At 41.5% G+C, this 27,391-nt stretch overlaps 1 protein-coding gene across 1 annotated transcript; it reads right to left on the reverse strand.

Annotated features, from left to right (window-relative positions):
• Positions 1-1,914: 1,914 nt before the first annotated feature.
• dbpa (D site albumin promoter binding protein a) lies at positions 1,915-26,749 on the reverse strand. Its single transcript, XM_062990031.1, has 4 exons — positions 26,397-26,749; positions 20,333-20,740; positions 5,516-5,763; positions 1,915-3,534 (listed from the first exon to the last, which is right to left on the reverse strand). The coding sequence occupies exons 1-4, from the start codon at positions 26,575-26,577 to the stop codon at positions 3,319-3,321; spliced, it is 1,053 nt and encodes a 350-aa protein (XP_062846101.1). The 5' UTR covers positions 26,578-26,749; the 3' UTR covers positions 1,915-3,318.
• Between the last annotated feature and the right edge of the window lie 642 nt (positions 26,750-27,391).

Here is a 27,391-nt window from a genome sequence, read left to right on the forward strand (position 1 = left end):
GAAAAACCTTACTTATTAGCAATCTTGCTCTGAGAAATGTTCTTTTTGAACCAATGATAAATTCTTCCAGTGAATTATAGACATCACATTTCAATTTTGTTTATATTTACAAAATACTATCATGTTTATTAGCCTAAACATTAAACATCTATCTTTCTACTTCTGTAGAAGGTTCAACTGTATTAATAAATCACAGATTCTTGTTTTTATTACACTTTACAAAATGTCCCAACTTTTCTGGAAAAGGAGAAGTATATGGTATTGGTATGAATTCCACTGCACCTTTGAATAACCATTTCTAATCGTGTTCAGTTGGAGTCCTGTATAAATGCAATCTCTCTCCTCTGCCATATGTCCAGGGCACCCGGAAACACTGGGGTGCAGGACAGGAATACTTTCTGGACGGGGCAAAAGAGGAAGGTGGAAACCCAAACGGACATGGTAATAACATGCAAGCTCCTACCCTGGTCCCCAGGAACCATATTGCTCTGTGGCACCCACTTAATAAATAAAGAGGGCAGCATGCTAGCACCACTAATGAACACATTTACCATGGTTTACCCCACTGTATAAAATCTCTGCTGCAAAATCTCACAGGGCTTAAAATCATTAAACTATTTTACCCATTTTCCCCCCAATTGACTTGCATTACTGACACGCTGAGTCCGACTTGCATGCAGTCAACGACCGCTTCTTTTCAACTACCAGAGACAAGATCTTACAGAGAGCAGTATCATGTATGGAGAGTCACGCACTGCTATCCGTGAACCAACCATCCTTCATGCAGGTGCCTTGATCAGCCAGCAGAAGCCACAACTGCACCAAAAGTAAGGGACCCGTTCGATCATTCTGTCCTTCAGACACAGCTAATCGTGTCTGTATGGAAACCTAGCTGGTTGACAGCACGACTGAGATTCAAACTGTTTCGTTTAGCATTTTTACCAATTTTCCTCCCAATCTAGTCGTATCCAATTACCTGATTGCATTATGATTCCACTGATGCTGATCCCCACTTTTGATTGAGGTGAGCGAGACTGCCAACTGCATCTTTTCACCTGCATGAGGCGAGTTCATATGCGGATCACACCCTGTCCACATTATCCCTCGACTCTGTGTAGGTGCCATTAACCAGCCAGCAGAGCTCATAACTGCATCAATTATGAGGTCCCTAACTGGCTTCCCGCCCTGCATGAACAACAAGCCAGTCTTTGATCATGTAGCCACCCAGCCCAGCCGGATGGCAGTGCCGAGTTTCAAACTGAAAAGTTCATAATGTCAGCTCTGGTGTGCTAGCATGTTTTACCGCTGCACCACCTAAGCGGCAGAGATTCAAACTTGAGAGCTCAGATGTCAGTGGTGGTGGGCTATTGCATTTGGGTGGGTACGTGCGCCACCCATCACCCAAAATTGATTTATTTCAAGAAAATATATGTATTGGGTAGGTAAAGCTAGGGCGAAATGGGCGTATTAATAAAAATAGATTGATAGATTTGGCAAATATTCACCAGTTAGGCTTCATGGCTTTATCTCCCAAGCTTGGTATGAAAAGAAAAACAAACAAAGCAGTGGTAGAAAAGCTTATGTCTAGGTATACATGTCGATGTGGATATTATTATGTTTTGTCATAGTACTAGACCTCCTTTACTTTGTAGATGGTCACTGTTAATTGCTGCTTTAATGTCAAACTGAGGAAAAATGTGTAAAGAATTTGCACTGGTATAAACGTTTCACTTCTCTGCCTCCACAAAGTCTATATAATCATCTTTCTCTTGCCCAACATCTGGGGTTTCGGTATCAATACTTCTGTAAATATTTAAGTTATATAAAGGATATAATCACGTAATCACATATATTAATATTTACACACATACCTAGTGAGAAAATAGTTTAATCTTCTATATATAAGGGTCTGTTGTTTATTACAGTAGTATCAGGGTGCATTCTAGCTGTTAAAATGTATATTGTGGAGGTAATAACATTAATATTAATATAATATTTCTCTTACAATATGAAATAATAAAGAGTAAAGAGTAAAAAACAAAGTTAGTGCAAGGATTGCGCGAGTATATGGGTATTTTTTTCCGTGCTGATCAAATAGTAAGGAAAAACGACCACCATGCAAATCACGTCCAAATAAACGTCCAAAAAAATCAAAACGACGTTACAGTATCGTAAAAGGCTGAACGAAGAATTTCAAAGGAAGAGATAGAGTAAAGAAAAGGGGAACACTGTGCAGAAATAGCTTTCGTTTTGTGCGTTTGTGTGTGTATCTGTGTGTGTGTTGCCTTTCCTAAAATCAGTCTGGTCTGTGCACATGCAAGACAAGGTCCAGTTCAGCGTTTTAAACAATTAAATACATACCTTTAAGAAATCTCGACATTAAATCATCTGTTATTGTTATACAATGTAGTGTATTCTATCTCTCGCTCTCTCTCTCTCGCTGTATTCTTTGTTCAACTCAAGACGGAACGCGGAAATTGAAAAAAAGGAATTAGACGTAATTAAATCCAAAGCAATAAAAATGAAAGTTAGTTAGCTTTTTTTCAGCAAAGTTCACCATTATTCCTTTCAGCAAAGTTCATTAATGTTTCTTTGTGCATCGCTTATACTGAATTTACACCGTATTCTTCCATTCCTCTAATCATCCAGATTGTTCCTCACATCAAAAGTAGGTAATCGAGTTGTCGACCTGATTTCAGAAAACGTCTTCATATAGCCCTCTGTCTTTACAACTCCCACACATATACAAAATATAGAGGAAAATAATCAATACCAACGTATCACTCCCTGTCAGCATCTGCAAGTATAAAAATATACAATATACCTATTTCAAAATCTCTTTGTGCTTTCATTCTCTGTTCTCTCTTTCTTTCCGTAGCCGGTTCAAAAATATACAAGTCATTTTTAATCATAGAAAATATTACACCTGTGTATATTAACCTGTATAATCTTCTCTGTATGAAAAGCCACAATAATGAAGGAATGTTCATAAGATCTGAGCAACACTGCACGAACTCGTTTTGAACTTTAAAAATGTATAGTATACAAGTTTGATTTGTCCAGCAAAAGTTAGGATCTGGCGTGGTATCACAGAGTTTAGAACGGACGACGGTTCTGGTAGACTTAGTGAGCATTCGCTTTTACTAACACTACTCATCTGTTAGCAGGTATTTGCTGCATTCATGCAAGACACCACACTCATCAAGAAACACCATCGTTCATAGGTTTAAAACTCTAACTTCTAGTTCTGAATAGTTCATCAGACCTGCTGGTACGCCGTTTCTCCATTTACCAGTTTCTCAAAGCGCTTCTTTCTCTTCATAAGTCTCCGTGGCGGTTCTCGTACTTGTTGATGATGTTTCGACAGCGGCCCAGCTCCTTGCGCATGTCGGCCACCTCCTGGCGTAGCGCCGCGTTCTCGCGTTCGAGGAATGCGGCGCGGACGGATATCTGGTTTTCCTTTAAGCGGCGGGCGTCTCGGGAGCGTTTGGCGGCCTCGTTGTTTTTGACGCGCCGGCTCCAGTATTTTTCGTCCTTCAAGAGTACAGAATAAGAGTTCAGAGTTATTAGGACTTGATTTCAGTTAAGTCTGCGACAGTTTCATTTAAGTTTAGTTGAGTACAGGGGTGAAAATAAAACTGACCAGAATTCTAGCTATTATTTATTAGGATTTTAACGTCATGTTACACACTTTGGTTACATTTATGACAGGAGAGGTAGTTACTGGTTACACAAGATTCATCAGTTTAAGTCTTTTAATGACATTGACAATTTTGTATCTCCAAATTCACTTCACTTGTATGTCTTTGGACTGTGGGAAAAACGAAGCTCCTGAATGAAATCGGAACAGACACGGGGAGAACATGCAAACTCCACACAGTAAGAACCCAGACCACTCCACTTGGGAACTGAACCCAGGACCTTCCTGCTGTGAGGTGATAGTGCTACCCACCGAGCCACCATGCCGCCCCCTCTGGCAACACAATGCACAATGGCCAATAATGTAAAATGTCCTTCTCTCCTTTTTAGGCTATAACAGTCTCCACACTTTCAGCTTTTCCATAAGTTTTTGGATTGTGTCATGGGAATTTGTGCCAAGGTGATCAAGTGATTAAGTCAGGGCTTGATGCACGCCATTGGAGTTCCTCCAAACCAGTGGCGGCTGCTGGTCTTTCAAACAGGGGAAGCTCATTGTCGGCTTACATCATAAAATTTGTCAATTTATTTATATATAAATTGTGCCCTCTGTTCCTTTTCAAGAAAATGGCCTGAAATGGGTTGCAGTTTGTCTTTAGACTTCACTCGCAAAATCCGCGATGGGACTGAAGCTTTAAGTGATAGCTGTCAATCAAAACGGGATTCAGCCTTTCGACTGATCCTCCAATCAACTTGCAGAAGCTCCGCGTCCAGACCCGCCCACAGCTCCATTCACCCCCAGAGACGCTCAGCGTCCGGGGGCGGGACAAAATCGTGGCATTTATCCAATGACCGACGAGTTTCGAAGCAATGAATAAAACCCTCCCATGCAGCCCCATTAAAGTTAATAGACGCTCAGCTTCTGCCGGCAAATACATTGACGCTACGGGAATGTATGAGAAGTTCGAGTCAGTCGATTTGTGATAAGTAGCTGATTCTGAACAAACTCGTCTTCGAGATGAACGTGTTCTAACGCATTTGTAGTCAATGAAATGTTAACACAACTGTACATATTTGACCATTTAATTTTTGACATTTTAGGGGAAGCTGAGCTTCCCTTGCAGTCTTAGAGAAATCGCCACTGCTCCAAACCAAACTCACATGCTTTTGGACATGCATAAAATACAATCAAGCAACCTATGAAATTTCAATAGATTGCAGATCATCATGCTACTGAGTTTCTAATAATCGCCTCTTAAAGTGACGCCAGCACAAGCGCTGTAAGTTGGGATGTTCATGGCGTGGGTTTATGTCATCAAGTAGCCAAACAAATGTCCAAGATCATCATGGGCAACCAGACTCTGGAACTACTGGACTCTAAAGCAGCCGGTACCAGGAAAGTATAGGTATCACAAGGTCCAAGAGTACTAAGCATGGCTTTTTAAGAAAAAGGTCTGTCACGTCAACCCTAACATCAATTACAACCCACATCTTCAGAATGAATGAGAACACCAACTGTAATCCCAAAGGATTTATGGCTGTAGCATTTAGCAGATGCTTTTTATCCAAAGCGACTTACAGTTCTGTTACAGTATACTGTCTAAGCAATTGAGGGTTAAGGGCCTTGCTCAAGGGCCCAACAGTGGCAACCTGGCAGTGGTGGGGCTTGAACCAGCAACCTTTCGATTACTAGTACTAGTGGTTTTGGAATAAATTGTTTCTACAAGCATGTATAGTCATGATGTTCAGTAATTACCATTTTTAGCCATGTAAAGTATTTCATCATTTTGTGCAAACACAACAATCTAGCTTGATTAAATATTCTGACAGAGTATAAATATTTAAGCAATGTTATATACTACATTACCACGTGTGGTACCTTCTGATTATCAGGCACTAGCATTTTGCGGGCCTTTTTGATCATGGGCTGAGGCTTTAGTTCCTCCTCAGAGAAGCGATGCCGCCGCGGGTCGAATGCCTCCTGGCCAGGCACACTTGACAAGGCTAGGTCAGCAGGGTCTGGGTCAAAATTTACCATGACGTCTGCCGCCGGAGCACCAGGGTTGGGTACGGGTGGAGGTTGGCAGCTGGAGCTGAGTGAGGGGTCCTGCTGCACTGCCTGTCCACCTGTAGACAGAAAAAGCAAGAAAAAAAGAAATGGTTAGTGGACTTTGTTCACTGTGATGACTTTAGCTCTCCTTTTCAAAGGATCATATAGAGGAAAATTTATTCCATTAACAGATAATTTATTAAGCAAAAAAGATTCCCAATTATTCTGATTCACAATTTTCAAACGTTCCTATCACCAACAGCCTAATTTGAAATCAGAGAGCTTTTTCATGCTCTATCATTGGGAATATTGACACACTAGAGGCACTAACAGCTTGTTTGTATACATATACTCAGATACAGCAGCATTGCATTACTGAAAGTTACCGCCAACAAACAGCTCACTGCATCTTCTGAGCTCAAACTTATGACCTCCAGATGGAATGAACACCTTTTTTTACACATCGTGAAAGCCTCAATCATTTTTTTCTGCAGTTTTCATGCAATACCCCACCACCAAAGAGAGTAGTATCATTCAAGCAGACTTCAGCCTATTATGAATTGGAAAAAATATGATTATCAATATCTACAGTGTTACACCAATAGGGTACATGTGTAAATGTTGGAAAGAACAAGCCACTACTAAAAGAAAACATTTCAAAAGATTACTCGGAGGATGCTCTAACAAAATAGCAGTCTAGCAGCCTTATAAGACTCAAATTAAACTATATATGTGGTGTAGGGCTGGGCGATATGACCAAAATTTTGTATACGGTTTCACAGTATATCACGGTATGGTTTATTTTTTGTTTCTCACTTTTCATTTCACAATGTATATAATGAAAGTTTTGAGTACTACTGTATAAGCTTTGCTTGGCCCCACAAAACGACACATTATATATACAATGTTTATTATTAATATAATATTTAAGTATTCTACAATTATCTTTAGCTCTCTCTTTAACAAATAAAACGATGTTTGCAGTCTTCCAGTTACCACTGATGAAGTGCAGTTATACCCTTAAACTGAGGCCACGGCATTAACGTCGCTTAACCGTTTGCAACAAACGTGCTTCAACAAAGCGTACAGTATATAGTTTTTAAATCTGTGTTGGAACAAAAAACAACTTCTAAACTGCAGACACGGCTCATTTCTTTGCTGCTTTTGTTTATTTTTCCACCATATTGAGTAAACCTCTCTCATCTGTTAACACTGTTATGCTAACACTACCTGGTTAACAAGTGAGCTGTATCTAATCTGCGCTCCATAGCACCTTTAGCGCCGAACGATATTAGATGATTTGCAGCCTACTGAAGCCACAGCTGTTGCATTACCTGTGCGACGGTATGACGGTATATGAAAAATCCATACCGTACGAGAAATCAAAGCCGGTATACCGAACGTACCGTCATACCACCCAGCTTTAATGTGGTGTAAATCTATCAATGCACATTAGAAATAATACATACATGATTCAATTCCCACTGTAAAATATGGTGGTGGTAGCACTGTGTTACTAAGCTGCTTTTTCATCAGCAAGAACTACAAATGTGGTTAGGTCTGAATTGAAATTTGTTCTCTACTGCTAGACCCAAAGCCCCCTGTCAAGGCAACACTGGAATATATTTTAATGAAGAACACTGATGTTCTTGAGAGGCCCCATCAAACTCTCTGTGGAGACCTTAAAATTGCTAATCTAATCTGGCAGAATTTTGTAAAGACAAATTGGCCACAACTGCTCTAATACATAGAGCAAAATAATTAATTATAGCATTAGGAAGCAGATATATTGTTTTGTCTTTACTGAGAATTTGCGACTGGGTTAAATGTTTTTAATTCTTGATGGTGACAATTATTTATATGCCAAAACAGCTGGGGGAACGCACAAAGGAAATAGTTGAAAGGGTAGAAATTACTATAGGTTTTTTACTTACAAAACGTACTAGCCCCAGTCCAGTTAGAATTAAGTCACTATTACCAATCTATAATTCTGGATAAGTTAGGACATTTTGTAAAATGTAATTAATAAAAACAAGAAAGTTTTGTTCATTTTATTGAACCTTTATTTAACTGACACACGTTATGATTTCAATTACCAACTTCATTGTATTTTGTAAATAAAAAACAAATTTGAATTTGATGCCTGAATACAATATTTATTACATGATAAGAAGGTAAATTGGTAACAGGTGAGGGAATCATGCATGGGTATTAAAGAAGAATCAACCAAAGGCTTAGTCTTTGCAAGCAAAAATGTGTGAAGACTCAACACTTTGTGCCAAACTTTATTGCAAATACTGTAGATTTTTACCATCTACCATACATAATATGGTGGAAATCTCAGCCCATATATGGCAAGACTGGAAACCATTGTTAAATGTGTGTGACCTTTAAGTCCAGAGACGGCACTGCATAAATAATGTAACTGTTATAAATATAGCCACATGGGCTCTCTATGTTCCACAGTTCTTTTTGAACTGATGAACAACTCTCTCATAATTTTCTCAAGTGGCGAGCCACAAACTATCATTGAGTACAAAAGGAGGATCAAGTCTTAGTCTTTGCAAGCGATCATGATACCCTTACCTGTTTACCTGTTATCAATTCACCTGTTTATTGTGGAATGTTTCAAAACAGTGTAACCTTTCGCTAATATTTTACCCAATCCCAACTTTTCTAGGCGTGTTGCTGGCGTCAAATTCAAAATCTGTTTATATTCAATCCTGTTCAAAGCAGGAACACACCCTGAAAACTCTCACACACACCTTGTGGAAAAAGTACAGCAGCCAATTTGCGCTCTGCATGCTTTCGGAATGTGGAGGAACAGAAAAGATGAAGAGCACACAAAACTCCTCAAACCCAGAATTTCAGAAAGCACACTGCTGTGCAGCATCCACTTTACGAGCTGAACCATGGTGCTGTTAAATAATTCAATCAATCTGTTTGTCAAATGCATGAACTGGAACGGATGAAGAGTTGGCATGGTCTCGTCTCTATTTAGGCTTGATGCAATTACGCACTACATCCACCAGGGGTCAGTAAAAAACCAAACTACACCTCCAGCTGTCATGATCACAACAACATGAAGTTTATTACCTTTATTACCTTTCTCTACATTTCAATTTATGTAAAGAAACACTTTGTCTTAATCTTATTTTAAATAACACAGAAATATATTTGACAGTATATATTAGACAGTCATGAATTGAAATTAGAATTAGAATTGAAATTTCTAACTTAAAGAACGTGTATTTTGTGTTTTGTATTCAGTAACTGCTTTATTTTGGTTAGAGTTAAGGTGGGTCCAGACACTGTTCGCTCAAACTAAGGACTATTAAAAGCAGCTTATCCACCTACTGGAATGTTTTGAGTGGTGGGTGCCTGGGTGGACACCAAAGTAGGCATCACAATCTCCACCTTACTTTTCACAGAATATAATACTACTGTACAGTTGACAGTGCATGTGATATATTGGTAATCCATTTCTAGCCTCTTAAGTTAAATAAAATTGCAGTAATGATGCATTCATGCAGTTTTTTATGAAATGCGTAATCCTGGTCAGGGTGGGAAAAGCAGGATTAAGTGCAGGGCAGATTTACACCCTGAACAGGGTGCCAATCTATCTCAGGAAACCACATACTTACACATTTAATCACTTTCACCTGGGGGCAAGTTAGAGTTTGCTGTCACAAAATATTGTCTTTTGTTATTCTGCCAAAGGGATTGAAACCAAGGTCTTCAGGGTCCATACTGACATGTGTGGAACCCTCTCTTCCTGCCCTACAACTACACTGTCCATTTTATCAGCTCCGCTTACCAAATAGAAGCACTTCGTAGTTCTACAACTACTGACTGTAGTCCATCTATGTCTCTGCATGCTTTGTTAGCCCTCTTTCATGCTGTTTTTCCAACTTGTCCAACCACTACAGAGCAGGTATTATCTGGGTGGTGGATCATTCTCAGCACTGCAGTGACACTGACATGGTGGTGGTGTGTTAGTGTGTGTTGTGCTAATAGGAGTGGATCAGACACAGCAGTGCTGATGGAGTTTTTAAAAACCTCACTGTCACTGCTGGACTAAGAATAGCCCACCAACCAAAAATATATCCAGCCAACAGCGCCCCGTGGGCAGCGTCCTTTGACCACTGATGAAGGTCTAGAAGATGACCAACTCAAACAGCAGCAATAGATGAGCGATCGTCTCTGGATTTACATCTACAAGGTGGACCAACTAGGTAGGAGTGTCTAATAGAGTGGACAGTGAGTGGACACGGTATTTAAAAACTCCACTCATACCAGCACAACACACACTAACACACCACCTCGTCATTGTCGCTGCAGTGCTGAGAATGATCCACCACCTAAATAACACCTGCTCTGTGGGGGTCCTGACCATTGAAGAACAGCATGAAAGCAGGCTAAAAAAGTATGTAGAGAAACAGATGGACTACAGTCAGTAATTGTAGAACAACAAAGTGCTTCTATATGGTAAGTGGAGCTGATAAAATGGACAGTGAGTGTAGAAACAAGGAGGTGGTTTTAATGTTATTGGGTACTGATTGTAAATACATAATATATTTAGATCTGCTCAAATTTAACACAATCCACAAAAACAGTTCCTGGTTGGCAAAAGATTTTGTGAAACTGTTATCCCACATCATCCCAAGTTTCACAACTCTAACAGTGTACTCTTTTCTCCTAGTTAATTTAAAATTACATCCATTTTTGGACTGAATTCCAAGCTATGTCTGGCCAAAATCAAACACAGCACACCACACAACATACACTGTATGAACAAAAGTATTGGGACACCAATTCTAATTACTGAATTCATGTGTTTTAGATACAGCAATTGGTAACAGCTGTAATAAATCAATTATAAAAGGGAATTATATGCTATCAGTGGTGAAGCAACAGTTTAGTGAAGGCCCTTCCCTGTTTCAGCAAGATCTATAAAAACATAAAGGAATACTTGGTTTATAGAAACTCCGGTGGCCTGCACAGAGTTGTAAACTAAGCCCCACTGAACAGCTCTGGAATGAACGGATGGATGGATGGATGGATACTTCATGGATGGATACTTCATGGATCCCAAAGGAAATTAAAGATACATCAATCAAGGCTTTCTTGACCAACATCAGTGCCCAGCCATACAATTCTGACTCAATTCCCACATTCATACTCAAAGTCTTAATACAAGTCATTCTATTCCCCCCTCCCCTTTTTCTCCCACTTTAGCGCATCCAATTTCTGCCCGTCAATCATCCTCTCACTAATCCTGGTCCCTGCTCCTGATTGGGGAGGACGAGGCTGCTCCACGCCCCCTCCGACACATGAACAGCAATCGAACATCTTATCACCTACACTTGATGAGTGCAGTGCAGTGCAGTACAGCGCTGTGTACGGAGAACCACACCCGCTACTGCACTCCTTTCCCATCTCCGTGCAGACGCCACCAACCAGCCAGCAGAGATCGTAATCGCACTAGTCTGAGAGAGAGTCCCCATCCGACTGAATCCCGCCCCTATCTGAACAACAAGCCAATCGTTGTTCATGTGGCCGCTCAGCCTCAGCCGGCAGGCAGAGCCGAGATTCGATACGATGTATTCGAGATCTCGGCTCCGGTGAACAGCGTGTGTTTTTACCGCTGCGCCACCTGAGCGGCAAGTCATTCTATTTTAATACCATTTGTTTTTTAAATGGAATGTCCAGGCTTAATTGTCAGGATTAAAAGTTGAATGGATGCTGCCAGAAGTCTATAAGCACACTCTTCCACATACCAAGTCAGCCAGCCACTTAACAGAGTACCTATGGTGTTTTTCACACGGCCACTTCAAAACCCGCCCAGGTTTGTGGTCGAACACGTTAGTCGCACTATTACATCCTGGCTGATGTAAGCTATCAAGAAGGAGAAAGTCTTCAAACATTACGTTTCAAGCTACATCTACAATCACGAAGGTAAGATGTGTAATGTTACCCCTCAGCTAGCAATGTTTGTTTACTAGTCAATGCTAGTGTAGTGATACTATCAGTGTCTTTATATATATACGTATATATATATATTTTGTTTATGCATTTTCTCCCCTTTTTCTCCCTTTAAGCATGTCCAATTGCTCGATTGCATCATGGTTCCTCTCCACCAATGCCGATCCCCACTCTGATTGAGAAAAACTTGTCACCTACACTTTGACGAGTGCAATGCGGATCAGCACTGTGTACGGAGAGACACACCCTGAGAGCACTCTTTTCTTATCTCTGTGCAGGCGCCATCAATCAGCCAGCAGAGGTCATAATTGCATTAGTTATGAGAGAGTCTCTATTTGGCTTTTTTAAAGATCCCACCCATACCTGAACGACAGGCCAATCGTTGTTCATGTGGCCGCTCAGCCCAGCCCGCAGGCAGAGCTGAGACTCGATATGATGTATTTGAGATCCCAACTCTGGTTCCAGCTTGTTTTTTTACCGCTGCGCCACCTGAGCAGCCACTATCAGTGTCTTTTAGAAATGTACTTGAAAGCATGACGTGTATACACTACCTGTGCCTAATTTAAAAAACAGAATCCCTAAGCTTAAACGGTAAATCCACAACCGCTGCTGCAGAGTACACATCTCGATTTGTTTCCTCAGCTGGAGGATCCCCTCTCTGAGAGACCTGTTTTCTTTGAGAACCAAGTCGACAGCTGCGGGATCCAGAGCTGAAGGATAGTGGTGGTCCACGTGGAGAGATAATAAGCCTCCTCGACAGGTGTGCCATCCTCTGCCGCTCACTGGGACGGAGCAATTATTCCTCTCAAACAATGCCAGAACAGCTCCCTCCTGTCTCATGGACATCCTCTTTTTTTAATGCCAGCTATAGGTTTGGGTATGAGGACTGACCATGAAGTTCCATCGGAGAGTGATGGATGAACTGCGCAGCAGTAACACACGCTAGCACACCGGAGCTTGGATGTCGAATACATCATATCGAATCTCAGCTCTGCCATCTGACAGGGCTGAGCGACCACATGAACAACGATTGGCCTGTTGTTCATATTGGGGTGGGGTAGTAATAAGCCGGATAGGGACTGATTGATGCTGGCTGCACAGGGGCGGGAAAGGAGTGTGTTGATAAGGGTGTGTCTCTCCGTACACAGTGCTGATCCGCATTAGAACTCACTGGTGAAGACATCACTGGTGGGATGTGTCTCAATCTGCACTCAACATCCTTTACAGTGTGCTTACACTAGTAGCGTCACTATTTGGCCGAACTCTTATTTAGCACACTATTTAGTATATAGGATGGTATTTGGGATACAGGACCTCCCCTGACTTGTGTGCTCTTTGTATTTATTTACACTTTGGTTACATACGTAACAGGACAGGTAATCTAACCCAGGACCTTCTTGCTGTGAGGTGACAGTTCTACCTACTGAGCCACCGTACTCTCTGTGATGCTCATCATTTTCATTCTCAGTTTTTCTCGCTCGCTCTACTCAATGACGTTGACGCTAGCGTGGCCAAAACAATTAATCAGCAGTTCCATATTTAGCCGCGTCGGTGTGGAATGAACAACAGACTGACAGATTGATAATGACAGGCTTTGTCAACGATTTTAAACTTGGAATTAGTTGTAGCATGCATCCTGTGTGGCTGTATATTAAATGCTGTTTATTTGGCACCTAGTGCCCACAAAATGCCGCCATAATACCTGCAGCCCCTCCGTCAAGCAGATGGACAAATAGAAGAATTACATGTCAATTGATAGAATATGGCTTTTGTCATAGCCAGTTTAGTCCCTTGACCTACACCTCTATGGACTTGTGGAATAAGCTGAATAGGAGAATTAACAATGAGGATCATAAGAAAACACTTTGTCCTGTATTGCCAGAAAAACAAATTACAGATGGTGGGTCTGGTTTGCCTGGAATCACTGGCCACAATGCACCCCATATAGGACGGCAATCCAGAGACGAAGGCACCTGAGCCTGTATGTAGACGCCTGACTGTCTGATAGCACTGCAGGGGATTCAAACCCTGGATTCAGGCAGTAGTGGGCTAGCATAAAGTTTACCACTAGCATAACATTTACCGCATGTAAGATTACATTCATTAGCCACAAACTTAATTGTACTCTCTTGAACTAAAAATATTTGTACCCTTTAACTTGACGTGTGTGCAACTGCCACTTCGTTCAGTGCTTGGTGTGAGCGATGCGGTAAAACGTCATCAAGGTGGCGCAGCGGTAAAACACGCGCTGAACACCGGAGCTGGGATCTCGAATACATCGTATCGAATCTCAGCTCTGCCTGCCGGCTGGGCTGAGCAGCCACATGAACAACGATTGGGATATTAAAAGTCGGATAGAGTCTCTCTAATGCAACTACGACCTCTGCTGGCTGATTGATGCCGTCTGCACAGAGACGGGGAAAAGAGTGCTGTCAGGGTGTGTCTCTCAGTACACAGTGCTCATCCGCATTGCACTCATCAAAGTGTAGGTGACAAAATGCATACGGCTGCTGCCCACGTGTCGGAGGGGGTGTGGGTTAGCTTTGTTCTCCTCAATCAGAGCGGGGATCGGCATTGGTGGAGAGGAAGCATGACGCAATCGGGCAATTGGACGTGCTAAAGGGGAGAAAAGGGAGAAAATGTATAAACAAAATACTTATACATAAAAAAGTGCGAATATGAGACGAACCTGCATTTGTGTGGAATAACCGTCCACATGTATCTGTGTTTATCTGGATTTTCCTCACTGTTTCACTTTTAAACTTGTGTTATAGCTCGAGGTGCTGAGAAATTGTGAGAATCCGCTTTTCCGAGAGACACAGAAACACTTAACCTCTCTTAATTATTACTGCTCATAAGTTCTCTCCACTAATGAAATTCCTCGCTCGTTGTTTTAGTACAATACGTCACATTAAATTTTGTTCGTACAGGTTCGTGTCACATCAAACACTTGGTCTCATTGGAGGCACTTTGAAAAGGTCAACAGCAAACTGAGCAGCAATTAGGTGAATCCGGTGTACTTTATGAGCCGCTCCGGGATTTGTATTTCAGTGTTTTTTATATTAAACTTGTGTTATTTTCAGTGTATAAGTGCCAAAACAACCCCATTATTTTACATTAGAATAAAATATATGCAAGTCCACGGGACCATGGAACGCATTAACAGGTTTCCCATACAACCTTAAGGTAAAAAATACCTTGAAGCTGACGTCGAGTTTCAAGGTACTACTGTATTTGTGTGAAAATCAGAGGCTTTAACAGGCGACTCTTTATATTTCCAAACACATCCACAACTCACATGGGGACACATGCATTCATGTGATGAGTTAACACTGACATAAATGTGAACAACCTCCCGCAGCGCTCACTTTTGCATTCACCTATTGCTCGAGCATACAACACAATTTCAGTTCTCAATCAGAACCAATCTGCTTTATCCTCAGGTGTCTAATCATGCCAACTGTCAGTGTCAGACAGTAATGACACAGCGATCATAAAGCTACCTCTGACAGAGCTCATAGGGATTTGCTGATTGTGTGTTTCTCTCCTGCCTTCGGTAGGCTGCTTGGGCCTCTAGGTCTTCCTATGCCCCTCCCTTCCCTTCACTAGTTCCCTCCACTCGGCTCTGCATCGGCACGTGACCAGTCGCCTGCACATGGCCTCAACGTGTGAGACAGGCAGCGAGAGGGAGGACTCGGGAACAAGCTTCAAAAACATGCAAAGAAAACACAGTGGAAAACAGTCCTGCCCTCTCCTTCCCTCCCCTTCGCTTTCGTTTTCTTTCTGTTTCCTTGCTCGTTCTGCAGCTGTTTTTCTTCTCCACATTTACTACAAAGACCTCAATTTGAACACAAATATATACTGTTTATTTCTTTATCTGTCTTATCCAAATCAACTTATAAGCCTGGCTAAATCCCAGCATGCGGTAAACAGTGTTTACATGCACATTTTCGACATTTAGCCATAAGATTAAAACCACCTCCTTGTCTCTACAAACACTGTCCATTTTATCAGCTCCACTTACCATATAGAAGCACTTTGTAGTTCTACAATTACTGACTGTAGTCCATCTGTTTCTCTGCATGGTTTGTTAGCCCCCTTTCATGCTGTTATTCAATGATCAGGACTCTCTCAGGACCACCACAGAGTATATATTATTTAGGTGGTGGATCATTCTCAGCACTGCAGTGACTGACATGGTGGTGGTGTGTTAGTGTGTCATGAGTGGATCAGACACAGCAGTGCTGCTGGAGTTTTTAAATACTGTGTCCACTCACTGCCCACTCTATTAGACCTAGTTGGTCCACCTTGTAGATGTAAAGTCAGAGACGATCGCTCATCTATTGCTGCTTTTTGAGTTGGTCATCTTCTAGACCTTCATCAGTGGTCACAGGACGCTGCCTACGGGGTGCTGTTGGCTGGATATATTTTTGGTTGCTGGACTATTCTCAGTCCAGCAAAGACAGTGAGGTGTTTAAAAACTCCATCAGCACTGCTGTGTCTTATCCACTCATACCAGCACAACACACATTAACACACCACCACCATGTGAGTGTCACTGCAGTGCTGAGAATGATCCACCACCTAAATAATACCTACTCTGTAGCGGTCCTGTGGGGGTCCTGACCATTGAATAACAGCATGAAAGGGGGCTAACACAGTATGCAGAGAAACCAATGGACTACAGTCAGTAATTGTAGAACTACAAAGTGCTCCTATATGGTAAGTGGAGCTGATAAAATGGACAGTGAGTGTAGAAACAAGGAGGTGGTTTTAATGTTATGGCTGATCAGTGTATATGGCAATGACCATGAGCTCAGTTGGACATTAATATAGACATCTATCAATTGCAGTTGCAAGAAATGCTGCGGTATAAGTGTCCACAATTATTCGCATCCTTGTTTAAGTTGGGTCAAAATGTTAGGGAAAAAATGCCTTTGGAGAATACAAGAAACACATCTCTAAACCCTCAAGTAGTCACCACATTGTATATGGAATGTATGCCAGAAGAAATCCCAGTCTAATTACAAATTTAAAGCCCTGGATTGATTGACACTATGTTTGACTGTACCCATTGCACCCATTAGATTCCTGGTCCCTTGGTAGGGTTAAAAAACCCCAAACTGTCCCCCAACTGTGCCCGATAGTAGAGATAGTACAGATCTGCCATAATTTAAGCTGCTTTAGAATGGAATTGAATGCCCTAATTTGTCATATAAACATATGTACAGTACAAGAACAAATTTTCTTCGCATATCCTAGCTTGTTCAGAAACAGGGGTCACACCGCAGGCACAGCTGCGGTACGGCACCCCTGGAGCAGAGAGGGTTAAGGGCCTTGTTTAGGGGCCCAACAGTGGCAACATGGCAGAGCCGGGATTTCGATTGATAGCCTAAAGCTCTACCCACTAGGTTACCACTGTCACAAAGCGACATCTTAAAGTCTGATGGAAGTTTGATGTTGATCACATGGAAATAGAACGAGCTAGAGCTGGGACTTATTTTGTGCGTGGCAGCTGTATGAATATTTTGGACACACAAAAAACTCAAAGTATGTCTCAGAAAGAAAATAAATATGATGTGGAAATCATTAAAACCCCAAGACTTCCAAGACATAAATGCCATTGACGTTTGACTTTTAAAAGGTTTTGGGACGTTTTTCAAACGACTGGGGATGCTTGTTAGGACACGTGGCATCAGAGACTCCATAAAGCAGTGGTCCCCAATCACCGTACCGGTCCGCGGGTAATTTATTATCAGGTCACACAAAAAGAATAAATAATTAGAGATCGCTACAAGAGCAATTACATTTTTCGATCTATAGTTATTCTATTTTAAATCCCTACCCGGTCCGTGAAATTATGTCTTATATGAAACCGGTCCGTGGTGCAAACAAGGTTGGGGACCACTGCCATAAAGTACCATGAGATTTTAAATGAAGCATAATGTCAATGAAACAAATAAGTCATTTTTTTTAATTATTACTGTGGGTTAAAAAGATCATTTTGATTTATGTCCACTAGCTAACGATTGATTTAAATTCAGTACTGAGCTGCAGACCTTTCAAACAAAGCAGTGCTAAAATCAAACTTTATTTTACACCCTCAGTGTTTAATTATAAGCACGATTTGTTTGCTCTGTCTTGTAATGTCTTGGAATGCAGGCTTCTTATTTTCTTAATTAACACATTAATTAAACACATTAATACTTGCCAAACTACGTTTGGTCGGGGTGTTTATGCATGTTAATGTTCTACGAGGGTTCTTCAAAAAGTTTACGCACTTTTTAAACTTTATTTATTAAGAATTTCAAAAACAAATGACATCATTTTTCTACACAGTCACCTTCCGATGCATTTGTGCCAGCGTCATACCAGCTTTTTAATGCCATCAGCAAAAAATGTTTTTGGTTGAGCGTGTAGCCACTGAGGCTGCTTTCACATCATCATCACATGAAAATCTTCTTCCCATTACAGCTTCTCTGAGCGTCCAAAAAGGTGGAAATCAGCAGAGGTGGAAAGTAAGGAATTACATTTACTCACGTTACTGTAATTGAGTAATTTTTTGTGTACTTGTACTTTTTAAAGTAGATTTCACAACCAGTAATTTTACTTTTACTTAAGTATGTTTTGTATTAAGAATTGTAATTCACTAGATTTTAAATAAGATCCGTTACTGAGTAAAATAAACGCTAAAAAAATCGCGTCTGGGAAACTGCTGCAGTAAATTATGCGATGGGGAGTCGGATCTTTTGGCTCGGTTCCTTTTAAAGAGACGTTCAAAAAAATGGCTCTTCATTCTTTTGTTCAGGCAGCGAGGCAACGACTCCCAAAGGCACGACTCGGTTCCTTTCGTTCATTTTAAAGAGCCGTTCAATAGAATCGAGTCGTTCACGAACGACCCATCACTAGTGGTTATACAGTTTGAAAAAGTTTTATAGGATGGTCTGTACTAAAATGACACATTACACATCCCTAAATGTTTTAAATGTTGTATCAACATGTTTTTTCTATCATATTTGAATAAAAAACAACTATTGTGAGATTTATATCCACTTGTCACCCTCTCCTGTTAAAAAGTAACGTTTACTCTGAGTACATTTTAAATGAGTTACTTTTTACTTTAGTAGATTTTTAGACTAATAACTTTACTTGTACTTAAGTAAAAATTCATTAAAGTAATAGTACTTTTACTTGAGTACAATATTTTAGTACTCTTTCCACCTCTGGAAATCAGATAGCGCTAAATCCTGACTATAAGCTCTCTCAGTCTCTCAGACACGACCAGTTACTACTCCTCTCACCCTGACAGTTTCCAACCCAAAATTTTAAAGTGCGGAAACTTTTTGAAGATCCCGTGTACATGGCTGCTATGTTAGCTGTGTGTTCTAGATTTGGACTCTATAAACTTGTCAGACTACTGGCTAAGTATCAACTAATGATGTTAATCAAATTAAATACAATTAATAACAGGTTGGGGCTGCCACAGTAAATCATTCGACCGTGCATTTTATTTGGTATGGTTTTTACGCTGAATACCTTTACTGACACAACCCTCCTACTTATTCAGGCTTGGGACCGGCACTAAAAGTGCACTGATTTGTGCTGTGTCCCTTTCAATGGCTAGATTCACATAACACCGTGTGCCTTGTGTATTTGTGAGCCCGGACCACGATTTAAACCCTGGAACTTTGACACTGCTGTTACCAGTAGTGTCACTGAGCTCACATGTTCACTCACTCACTATCTTGACCGCTTATCCAATCAGGGTCGCGGGTGGAGGGGGTGCTAGCCCAGCTTTTCAATGGGCGCAAGGCACACAGTTTTGGACTGTGGGAGGAAACCGGAGCTCCCGAAGGAAAGCCACGCAGACACATAGAGAACATGCAAACTCCACAAAGAAAGGACCCAGACCGCCTCACCTGGGGATGGAGCCCAGGACCTTCTTGCTGTAAGGCGACAGTGCTACCCACTGAGCCACCGTGCCGTCCAGATCACATGTTATTTGATTAAAATATTGACAAGGATTAGCATTCCTAGTCACAATGGTGAACTGCCGCTCACTGGATATTTTTTGTTTCCCACTATTCTAACCCAATGGACTTACTCCAGCCAGCAGGGATTTTCACATCAACATTTTGGCATTTAGCCCAAGTGACTTACAATTAAGACTGAATACAATTCAAGCAACTGATGAATAACAGATTTGCTAATGGGCACAATAGCAACCTTCTGATTCACAACCAGAGAATATTCTGATTACTAGTCCAGTGCTTAAAGTGCAGAGCTACCACTGCCTACCAACAGTGTTGGATACCAAGAAATAATGTGCAGACTGGCAATGTGGTCCATATTTCAGATTGGAACTCGCCTCAGTTTGGTGCTTATTATAATAGACAGCAAAACCCAGCTGCACCAGGCAGGCTGATTCGTCTTGATAGATTCAACATGAATAGCTAAGCCTGTGTTTGTCTTTAATAAAACTATGCACATGCAATTTTCATTAAATAAAAAGCATCCACACATCACCATATGGAGCAAAACTGCAGCTGTACCGCTCTATAAAGTGCACTTCCAAACTGAAATAATCAGGAAGCCATAGAAAAGAACAGATCTTCCAACCTATAAAAGTGTAAACCCACAGAAATGTACACAAACACTTACCATGCAGACATTCAGGACCTCCAAGCATCCCTGAAGTCGGGCCCTGCGGCACGTCTAGGCCCAGAAGAGAAGCCGGTGAGGATGACGAGGACAAGGAAGAAATAGACGAGGCGGAGGAAGAGACCGGAGACGGTGAGGAACTTTGGCTGGGCATGGCAGACTGTGTGCTCTGAGAGAGGATCAGGGTCTGGGTGCTGGAGTTGTTCCCCACTGGCATGCACCCCATGCCATTCTCTGTCAAGAACTCTTCCAGATCCATGAACTGCCTCTGGAACAGGTTGCCATCGCACGGTAGGGTGCGTTCCCACAGTAATGGGCCCGTGAACGTCGCCTGGGAGGGGGTCCGCATGGAGCCATTTCCAACTCCACCAAGCGAGTCTTCATCAGAGTCCAAGGGCTTGTCTTTGTCTAAATAAAAAAGACATTTGGATTATACATCAATCGACCATAACATTAAAACCACCTCACTGTCCATTTTATCAGCTCCACTTACCATATAGAAGCACTTTATAGTTCTACAATTACTGAATGTAGTCCATCTGTTCTTCAATGATCAGGACCACCACAGAGCAGGTATTATTTAGGTGGTGGATCATTCTCAGCACTGCAGTGACACTGACATGGTGGTGGTGTGTTAGTGTGTGTCGTGCTGGTATGAGTGGATCAGACACAGCAGCGCTGCTGGAGTTTTTAAACACCTCACTGTCACTGCTGGACTGAGAACAGTCCACCAACCAAAAATATCCAGCCAACAGCGCCACATCCCATGGGCAGTGTCCTGTGACCACTGATGAAGATCTCAGAAATGACCAACTCAAACAGCAGCAATAGATGAGCGATCGTATCTGACTTTATATCTACAAGGTGAACCAACTAGGTAGGAGTGTCCAATAGAGTGGACACTGAGTGGACACGGTATTTAAAAACTCCAGCAGCGCTGCTGTGTCTTATCCACTCATACCAGCACAACACACACTGACACACCACCACCATGTCAGTCACTGCAGTGCTGAGAATGTATTAGGCTGTTTATGCTGATGATCTTTCATCAGTGTCACTACAACTTTTATAACGTAAATGCAATTACATACAATTTCATACACAGTGTATAAAAAAGGATTTGTCTCTTTTCTGCTTGCTTCAGTTGGTGCATATTTGGTAAACAAGACATTTTATTAAACAGAGAACTAGAAAAACAGAATGCATTTTATAAAACATGATTTTATGTGGCTAGAGAACGAGGTCATACAAAATGCATATCACCCTTGCGAAGTAACAGCCCTATAATTTAATAACTGACGTATAAACTAAACCAAATGAACACTATATAATACGATTTTAGTTTTTCACATAGCCGTGAAGCACCTTAGGTCCACTTTTCTTTGCAGAATTGATTCAAATCAGATACACTGCTTTTTAAGTTTTGGACATAATTACTCATCACAGTATCTCTACTGGATTTAAGGAAGGACTTGACTACACCATACACCACTCAGTGTTTAATTTGTTTATTTTTGCTTTTAAGATGTGACCTTGCTTTCATTAATTGGATCAGTGTACCGCTTCAAGAGCCAATTATGCCTCAGCTTCAGCTCCAGCTCATTTACAAATGATCTGACAAATAGTGAAATTCATGGGTCCCTCGATAATGGCTAATTTCTTCCATTATTTTTGCATTTTCTCCCAATTTTGTGCCACTGCTGGAGACCCTGATCGCATCCGAGGAAGGTATATTTGCCTGACTACCGACCACTTCGGTGGATTTTGATCTCCACGTTCCTCCAGCTCTACGTCCTATGCAGACGCCTTGGGCTACTAACTAGAGTCCTTACACAGCGTCGAAGACCTCGTCCACTTTTCAGTCTGGTCTTTTCCCACCCAGCAGACTTTAGTGGCCAATTTTGCCTGCTGCAGGCACTGTCAACTGGGCCCGCTGGGGGCACCCAGTTCAGCAATTTTTGACCAGCAATTTCATCTTACCATGAAATGTTGTAATGTTGTTATGCCTTTCAGCAGTTCCCATTTTTTGTTTATGCATAAACATTAGTTCAAACTGATTGGGGATAATGTATTTATTAGGATTTAATGGATGTCATGTTTTACACTTTGGTTACGATCATGACAGGACAGGTAGTTACTCGTTACACAAGAATCATCAGTTCACAAGTTTAATCTCAAACACAGTCATGGACAATTTCAATATCTCTAATTCATCTCACTTGCATGTTTTTGGACTGTGGGAGGAAACCGGAGCTCCCAAAGGAAACCTACGCAGAGAACATGCAAACTCCACACAGAAAGGACCCGGATCGCCCCACCTGGGGATGGAACCCAGGACCTTGTTGCTGTGAGGCAGCGTCATGATATGTGGTAGTTCTTAGGAGCAGGGACACTGAATTGAGGGATGGATAAATACAGCCAAATAGCCATACTTGAAAAAACACCTTTCAATGACAATGACCCAAAGCATACAGCCAAAACAACGCCGAGTTGCCCAGCCAAAGACAAGACTTATCATTCTCCATGAAAATAGGGATAAACTACTCAAATACAGGTATGAAAAAGCTTGTAGAGACACCCAGGAGGACAAAATTTGTTTGTTTGTTTATTAGGATTTTAACGTCATGGTTTACACTTTGGTTACATTCATGACAGGAACGGTAGTTACTCATTACACAAGATTCATCAGCTCACAAGGTTATATCGAACACAGTCCTGGACGATTTAGTGTATCCAATTCACCTCACTTGCATGTCTTTGGACTGTGGGAGGAAACCGGAGCACCCCGGAGTAATCCCACGCAGACACGGGAAGAACATGCAAACTCCACACAGAAAGGACCCGGACCGCCCCACCTGGGGATCAAACCCAGGACCTTCTTGCTGTGAGGCGACAGTGCTACCCACCGTGCCACCGTGCCGCCCAGGAGGACAAAAAAGCCTCTACAATGTATTGAGATTTTTTGTTATTTTACTTAATTTCTCTTTGTCTATTATCATGTTTTGCTTAATGATCCAAGACTATACAGTGTTACAAATGTGTAATAACAGAAGGATTCTGAAAAAAAAAAGCAATTGCTTTTTTACAGAATTGTATAGTTTAGAGGATTCCCAATATACCTAAACACTAAAATAAAATAAAATTCAGACTGCTTATGAAGAAGCCGGTGCAAAACGCTTTAATAAGAAAGAAGAACACATTCGTGCAGACTCCAGTGTGAAGTGTCCACTGTGGGCTTTGAATCGCACTTGGACGGTCACAAAGCCAGGCAGAGAGCTGTGAAGTGCTACAGGCCAAAACAAGTCTCTGGGCTGAGGGACGAAAGTACATGACAAGAGGGGAACGGTGCATTGGCAATGAGTCTGGCTCAAAGCGAGGGAGATGAGTGAGCAATGTCAAGACTTCAATGAGTGAAGAGCTGACAAGAGAACAGGATGAGAGGCTGACAGACAGAGGCGTAATGGGAGGGAAGCTAAATAGAGTAGGACGAGAAGCAGAAAAGGAGTAAGCGTGGGTGGATTTGAAGGCGTTGAAAAGAACCACAGAGAATCAGCTCTGGGTGAGGGTAAAACCATGTTTTATATGTGAAATCTACACGGTTCTTGTTAATATTACCTTAAAAATGACAAGGTAAAAAAATGTTTAAACCCAGTCAGTGTGGTCAGAAATGGATGGACCCCTTCAACTGTTTATAAATGCTTTATTCTCCCATATTTTAACATTATATCTTGAAGCAACCCCATTTTAGTCCCTAATGGATCATTGGTCTATGGTAGAGTTAGAGTTCTTATACTGCACCCATTTATTTTCTGACTAAAACACCAGCAGTTTAGAACGTTGAAAAACTAACTAATGGCTTTTAACACAGCCATGGTAAAAATGGGCATTTGGACTACATTTTTCAAAACTAGACAATGTAGACATCAATTCCTTCTAGACAATTGACAATGCAGACGTTTTGACGTTTTATTTTGAACAATCACGACTACATCATTCTAGAATGGACAATTCAGACTATGTTAGTTTACACTGGACAATCCAGACAAGTGTATTAAATTGGGAACAGTGTACCCTTTGGGGGACAGTCTGTGTAAGCAAAGATGGGTCATGGCTCACCACTTATGTGAGAGATTGTCAAATCAATTTAAAACGAACATTTCTTGATGCAATACTGTAAATAATGTAGGTCTTTCACCATCTACCAAACAAAGGCGCAAAAGCCAACATCTGTCATGGAATGGATGTGCATTAATGCCCATGACATGGGTGACTTGCGTATGTGTGAAGCTTCCATTGACATTTTAGAGCGGCATATGCCGGCATCTATGCGACGTCTCCGTTAAGTCCAAGGTTATTTCGGCAAGACAAATGCTGTGACAAATATAACACATTGGCTTCGTAGACACAGAGTGCGTGTGCTTGACTGGCTTGCCTGCAGTCCAGATCTGTTCCCTATTGAAAATGTTTGGGGCATAACGAAGAGGAAAATCAGACAACAGAGACCATTGGCTGTGCGGGTGTTGTCCCATCTTTTCTGAAAATAGGGTTTGTAGACCAGACAACAACACTACAGAATCAAACCCACTGCACCACCATGCTGCCATGATGACTTTATTCTAGGAAATGTATACTATGTTATTCTAAGCTATATTGTGGACTACAGACAAGCCTACTAAGTAATAGAGATTCTAGGCCTAAAGTATAGATACTATCTATAGATCTATAGACTGCATATGCATGAGTACACAATTCTAGTTTATCTAGACTACATCATTTTAAATTAGATAATCAAGACTACATCATTCACCACTACGCAATTGAGACTGTCTCTTAAAAGTATGTATATGGTTGCTGAATGAAAGTATGCTAACAGGTTGTGCCACAGTCAAATGATTATAATAACTTGCTAAAAGTCTATTACATATCCTTGAAGGTCAGGATTTCTCCATTTTTGTATAATGACTCTCACAGTAGTTTACTGGAGTCCCATAGCCCTAGAAATGGCCAGACAGGTTCTATTTAAGTGATGTTTAGATTGAATAGGTTTGCTGGAAATCATACCTGGGTGTTAAATTTCTATTTCATTTTATTTGCATGTTTTACCACCAATACTTTCTGGTCATTGGGCACAAAGCAATAACACACCCGGGAAAGGACACCAATCCAACGTAAGGCCTTGGCCATCCCTTCCTCAGGTATAACCAACCCGACCGGCTAATTTAACCTCTGAAGATAAAACCCTGGATTCTAGTAGTAGTAGTAACCGGTAATTAAATTTGGTTAACTGGTTGATTTGGTAGCTAAAGGGGCGGTTTTTACATAGGGTTTCTATGTAAAACCGGGACAGGACACCAATCCAACTATGTCTGTATGTTGACACCTGACCAGCTGACTGAACTTCTGGAGATAAAACCCTGGATTCTAGTAGTAGTAGGACCCATTGATTAAATTTGGTTAACTGGTCAATTTGGTAGCTAAATGGGCAGTTTTAACATAGGGTTTTACAACCGGGACAGGAAACCAATCCAACTACGTCTGTATGTTGACACCTGACCAGCTGATTGAACTTCTGGAGATAAAACCCTGTATTCTAGTAGAACTAGTAACCGGTAATTACATTTGGTTAACTGGTTGATTTGGTAGCTAAAGGGGCGGTTTTAATATAGGGTTCCTATGTAAAACCGGGACAGGACACCAATCCAACTATGTCCGTATGTTGACACCTGACCAGCTGATTGAACGTCTGGAGATAAAACCCTGGATTCTAGTAGTAGTAGTAACCGGTAATTACATTTGTTTAACTGGTTGATTTGGTAGCTAAAGAGAGACCAATTTTTACACAGGGTCAGGTGGGCTGAACATCATATTCCTTTAATAAATACAATAATCATTTAAAGAAATAATTTTGCGTTTACTTGGGTTATGTTTGTCTAATATATAATTTGAAACATACAATTGTAAGACCTCATCATACCCAGGCACTAAGAGATACAGCAGAGATGAAATGGTTATTAGTTCAAGCCTAACCTTGACAGATGAGGTAAATAGAGTGAAATGTACTCACCTATCATCTCACAGCAGTCTTTCCCTCTGCCGTCTCCTTTGATGGGAAGCTGGAGAAGAGACTTCAGACTAGTCACAGAGCTCAGGTGGCCATTGGTCGCTCCATTGGTAGAGCCAAACTGTGCACTACCCCCAGATGAGAGATCTGGAAGAGGTAGGAGCTGAGAAAGAGGTCTGGACATAGCCTGGCTATACTTGGCTTAGGTTCGAATAGTCGATGGACCCAGCTGATAAGTTTGGGAGAAGAAATCCGGTGATTAACTAAGAAGTGCTTGCGGAAATGCCTCAGCTGACCATTAGAGGATAAGAAAACATGAACTTGGTTTATAGCTTGGAGTGCACCCACAATGTTTGCAAAACTGCACTTATTCCATGTTCATATGGAAGTGGAAAGGACGTGATTCGCATTGGTGCACAATCTATCCATCTTGTTTTTGAAACCTGCAGGCTGGATTGTTTTTAAGTCTTTAAGTTGAGTTCAGATGAAGATTGCGCTTCTCGTCTTGTGCGCGCATTTGTTGACTTTGGGCATCGAGCTGAGCTGGGGCTCCTGCAGGCCGACGCGAAAATATTTCCCAAAAAAGCGATTCGGTTGGAAACGACAGGCGTCCATTGGACTCACGGGCAACAAAACGGCTATAATAAAACAGCACACGGACACTCCAGTGAATAGTCGCAACTGCTGCTTATTACAAATAGCAATAACGTGGTGCAGAAATGCAAGAAAATCTAATTGAAACCGATGTCCGAAATGACGTAATAATTCCCCCCTATATAAGCTCGTTTCCATGCACTCACCGCGTCGATGTGTTGTGGTATTCAGTAGCTGAGCTCGGCTTGTTTTTGGCTGAAGGCTGCTGGTGAGGTGAAGCGGAGCCGCGCTTGGAATCGCGACTATACGGTCAGCTGCACCGAACACGGGCGAGCTCCCGTGACGTCACCACTCACGGGGACTGAGCGGCGCTGAGTGGCATTGCTCATGAATAATACCCGGTC

Source organism: Trichomycterus rosablanca, chromosome 2 (genome assembly GCF_030014385.1).
Source record: "Trichomycterus rosablanca isolate fTriRos1 chromosome 2, fTriRos1.hap1, whole genome shotgun sequence".
NCBI classification, from domain to species: domain Eukaryota; kingdom Metazoa; phylum Chordata; class Actinopteri; order Siluriformes; family Trichomycteridae; genus Trichomycterus; species Trichomycterus rosablanca.

Excerpts from the sequence above, each read along its gene's own strand:
- dbpa (XM_062990031.1), bottom strand. The coding sequence starts at position 26,577 with ATGTCCAGACCTCTTTCTCAGCTCCTACCTCTTCCAGATCTCTCATCT. Across the intron at positions 5,764-20,332 it reads AGGTCCTGAATGTCTGCATG|GTGGACAGGCAGTGCAGCAG; the intron begins GTAAGTGTTTGT and ends TTCTGTCTACAG. Across the intron at positions 3,535-5,515 it reads TAGTGCCTGATAATCAGAAG|GACGAAAAATACTGGAGCCG; the intron begins GTACCACACGTG and ends GTACTCTTGAAG.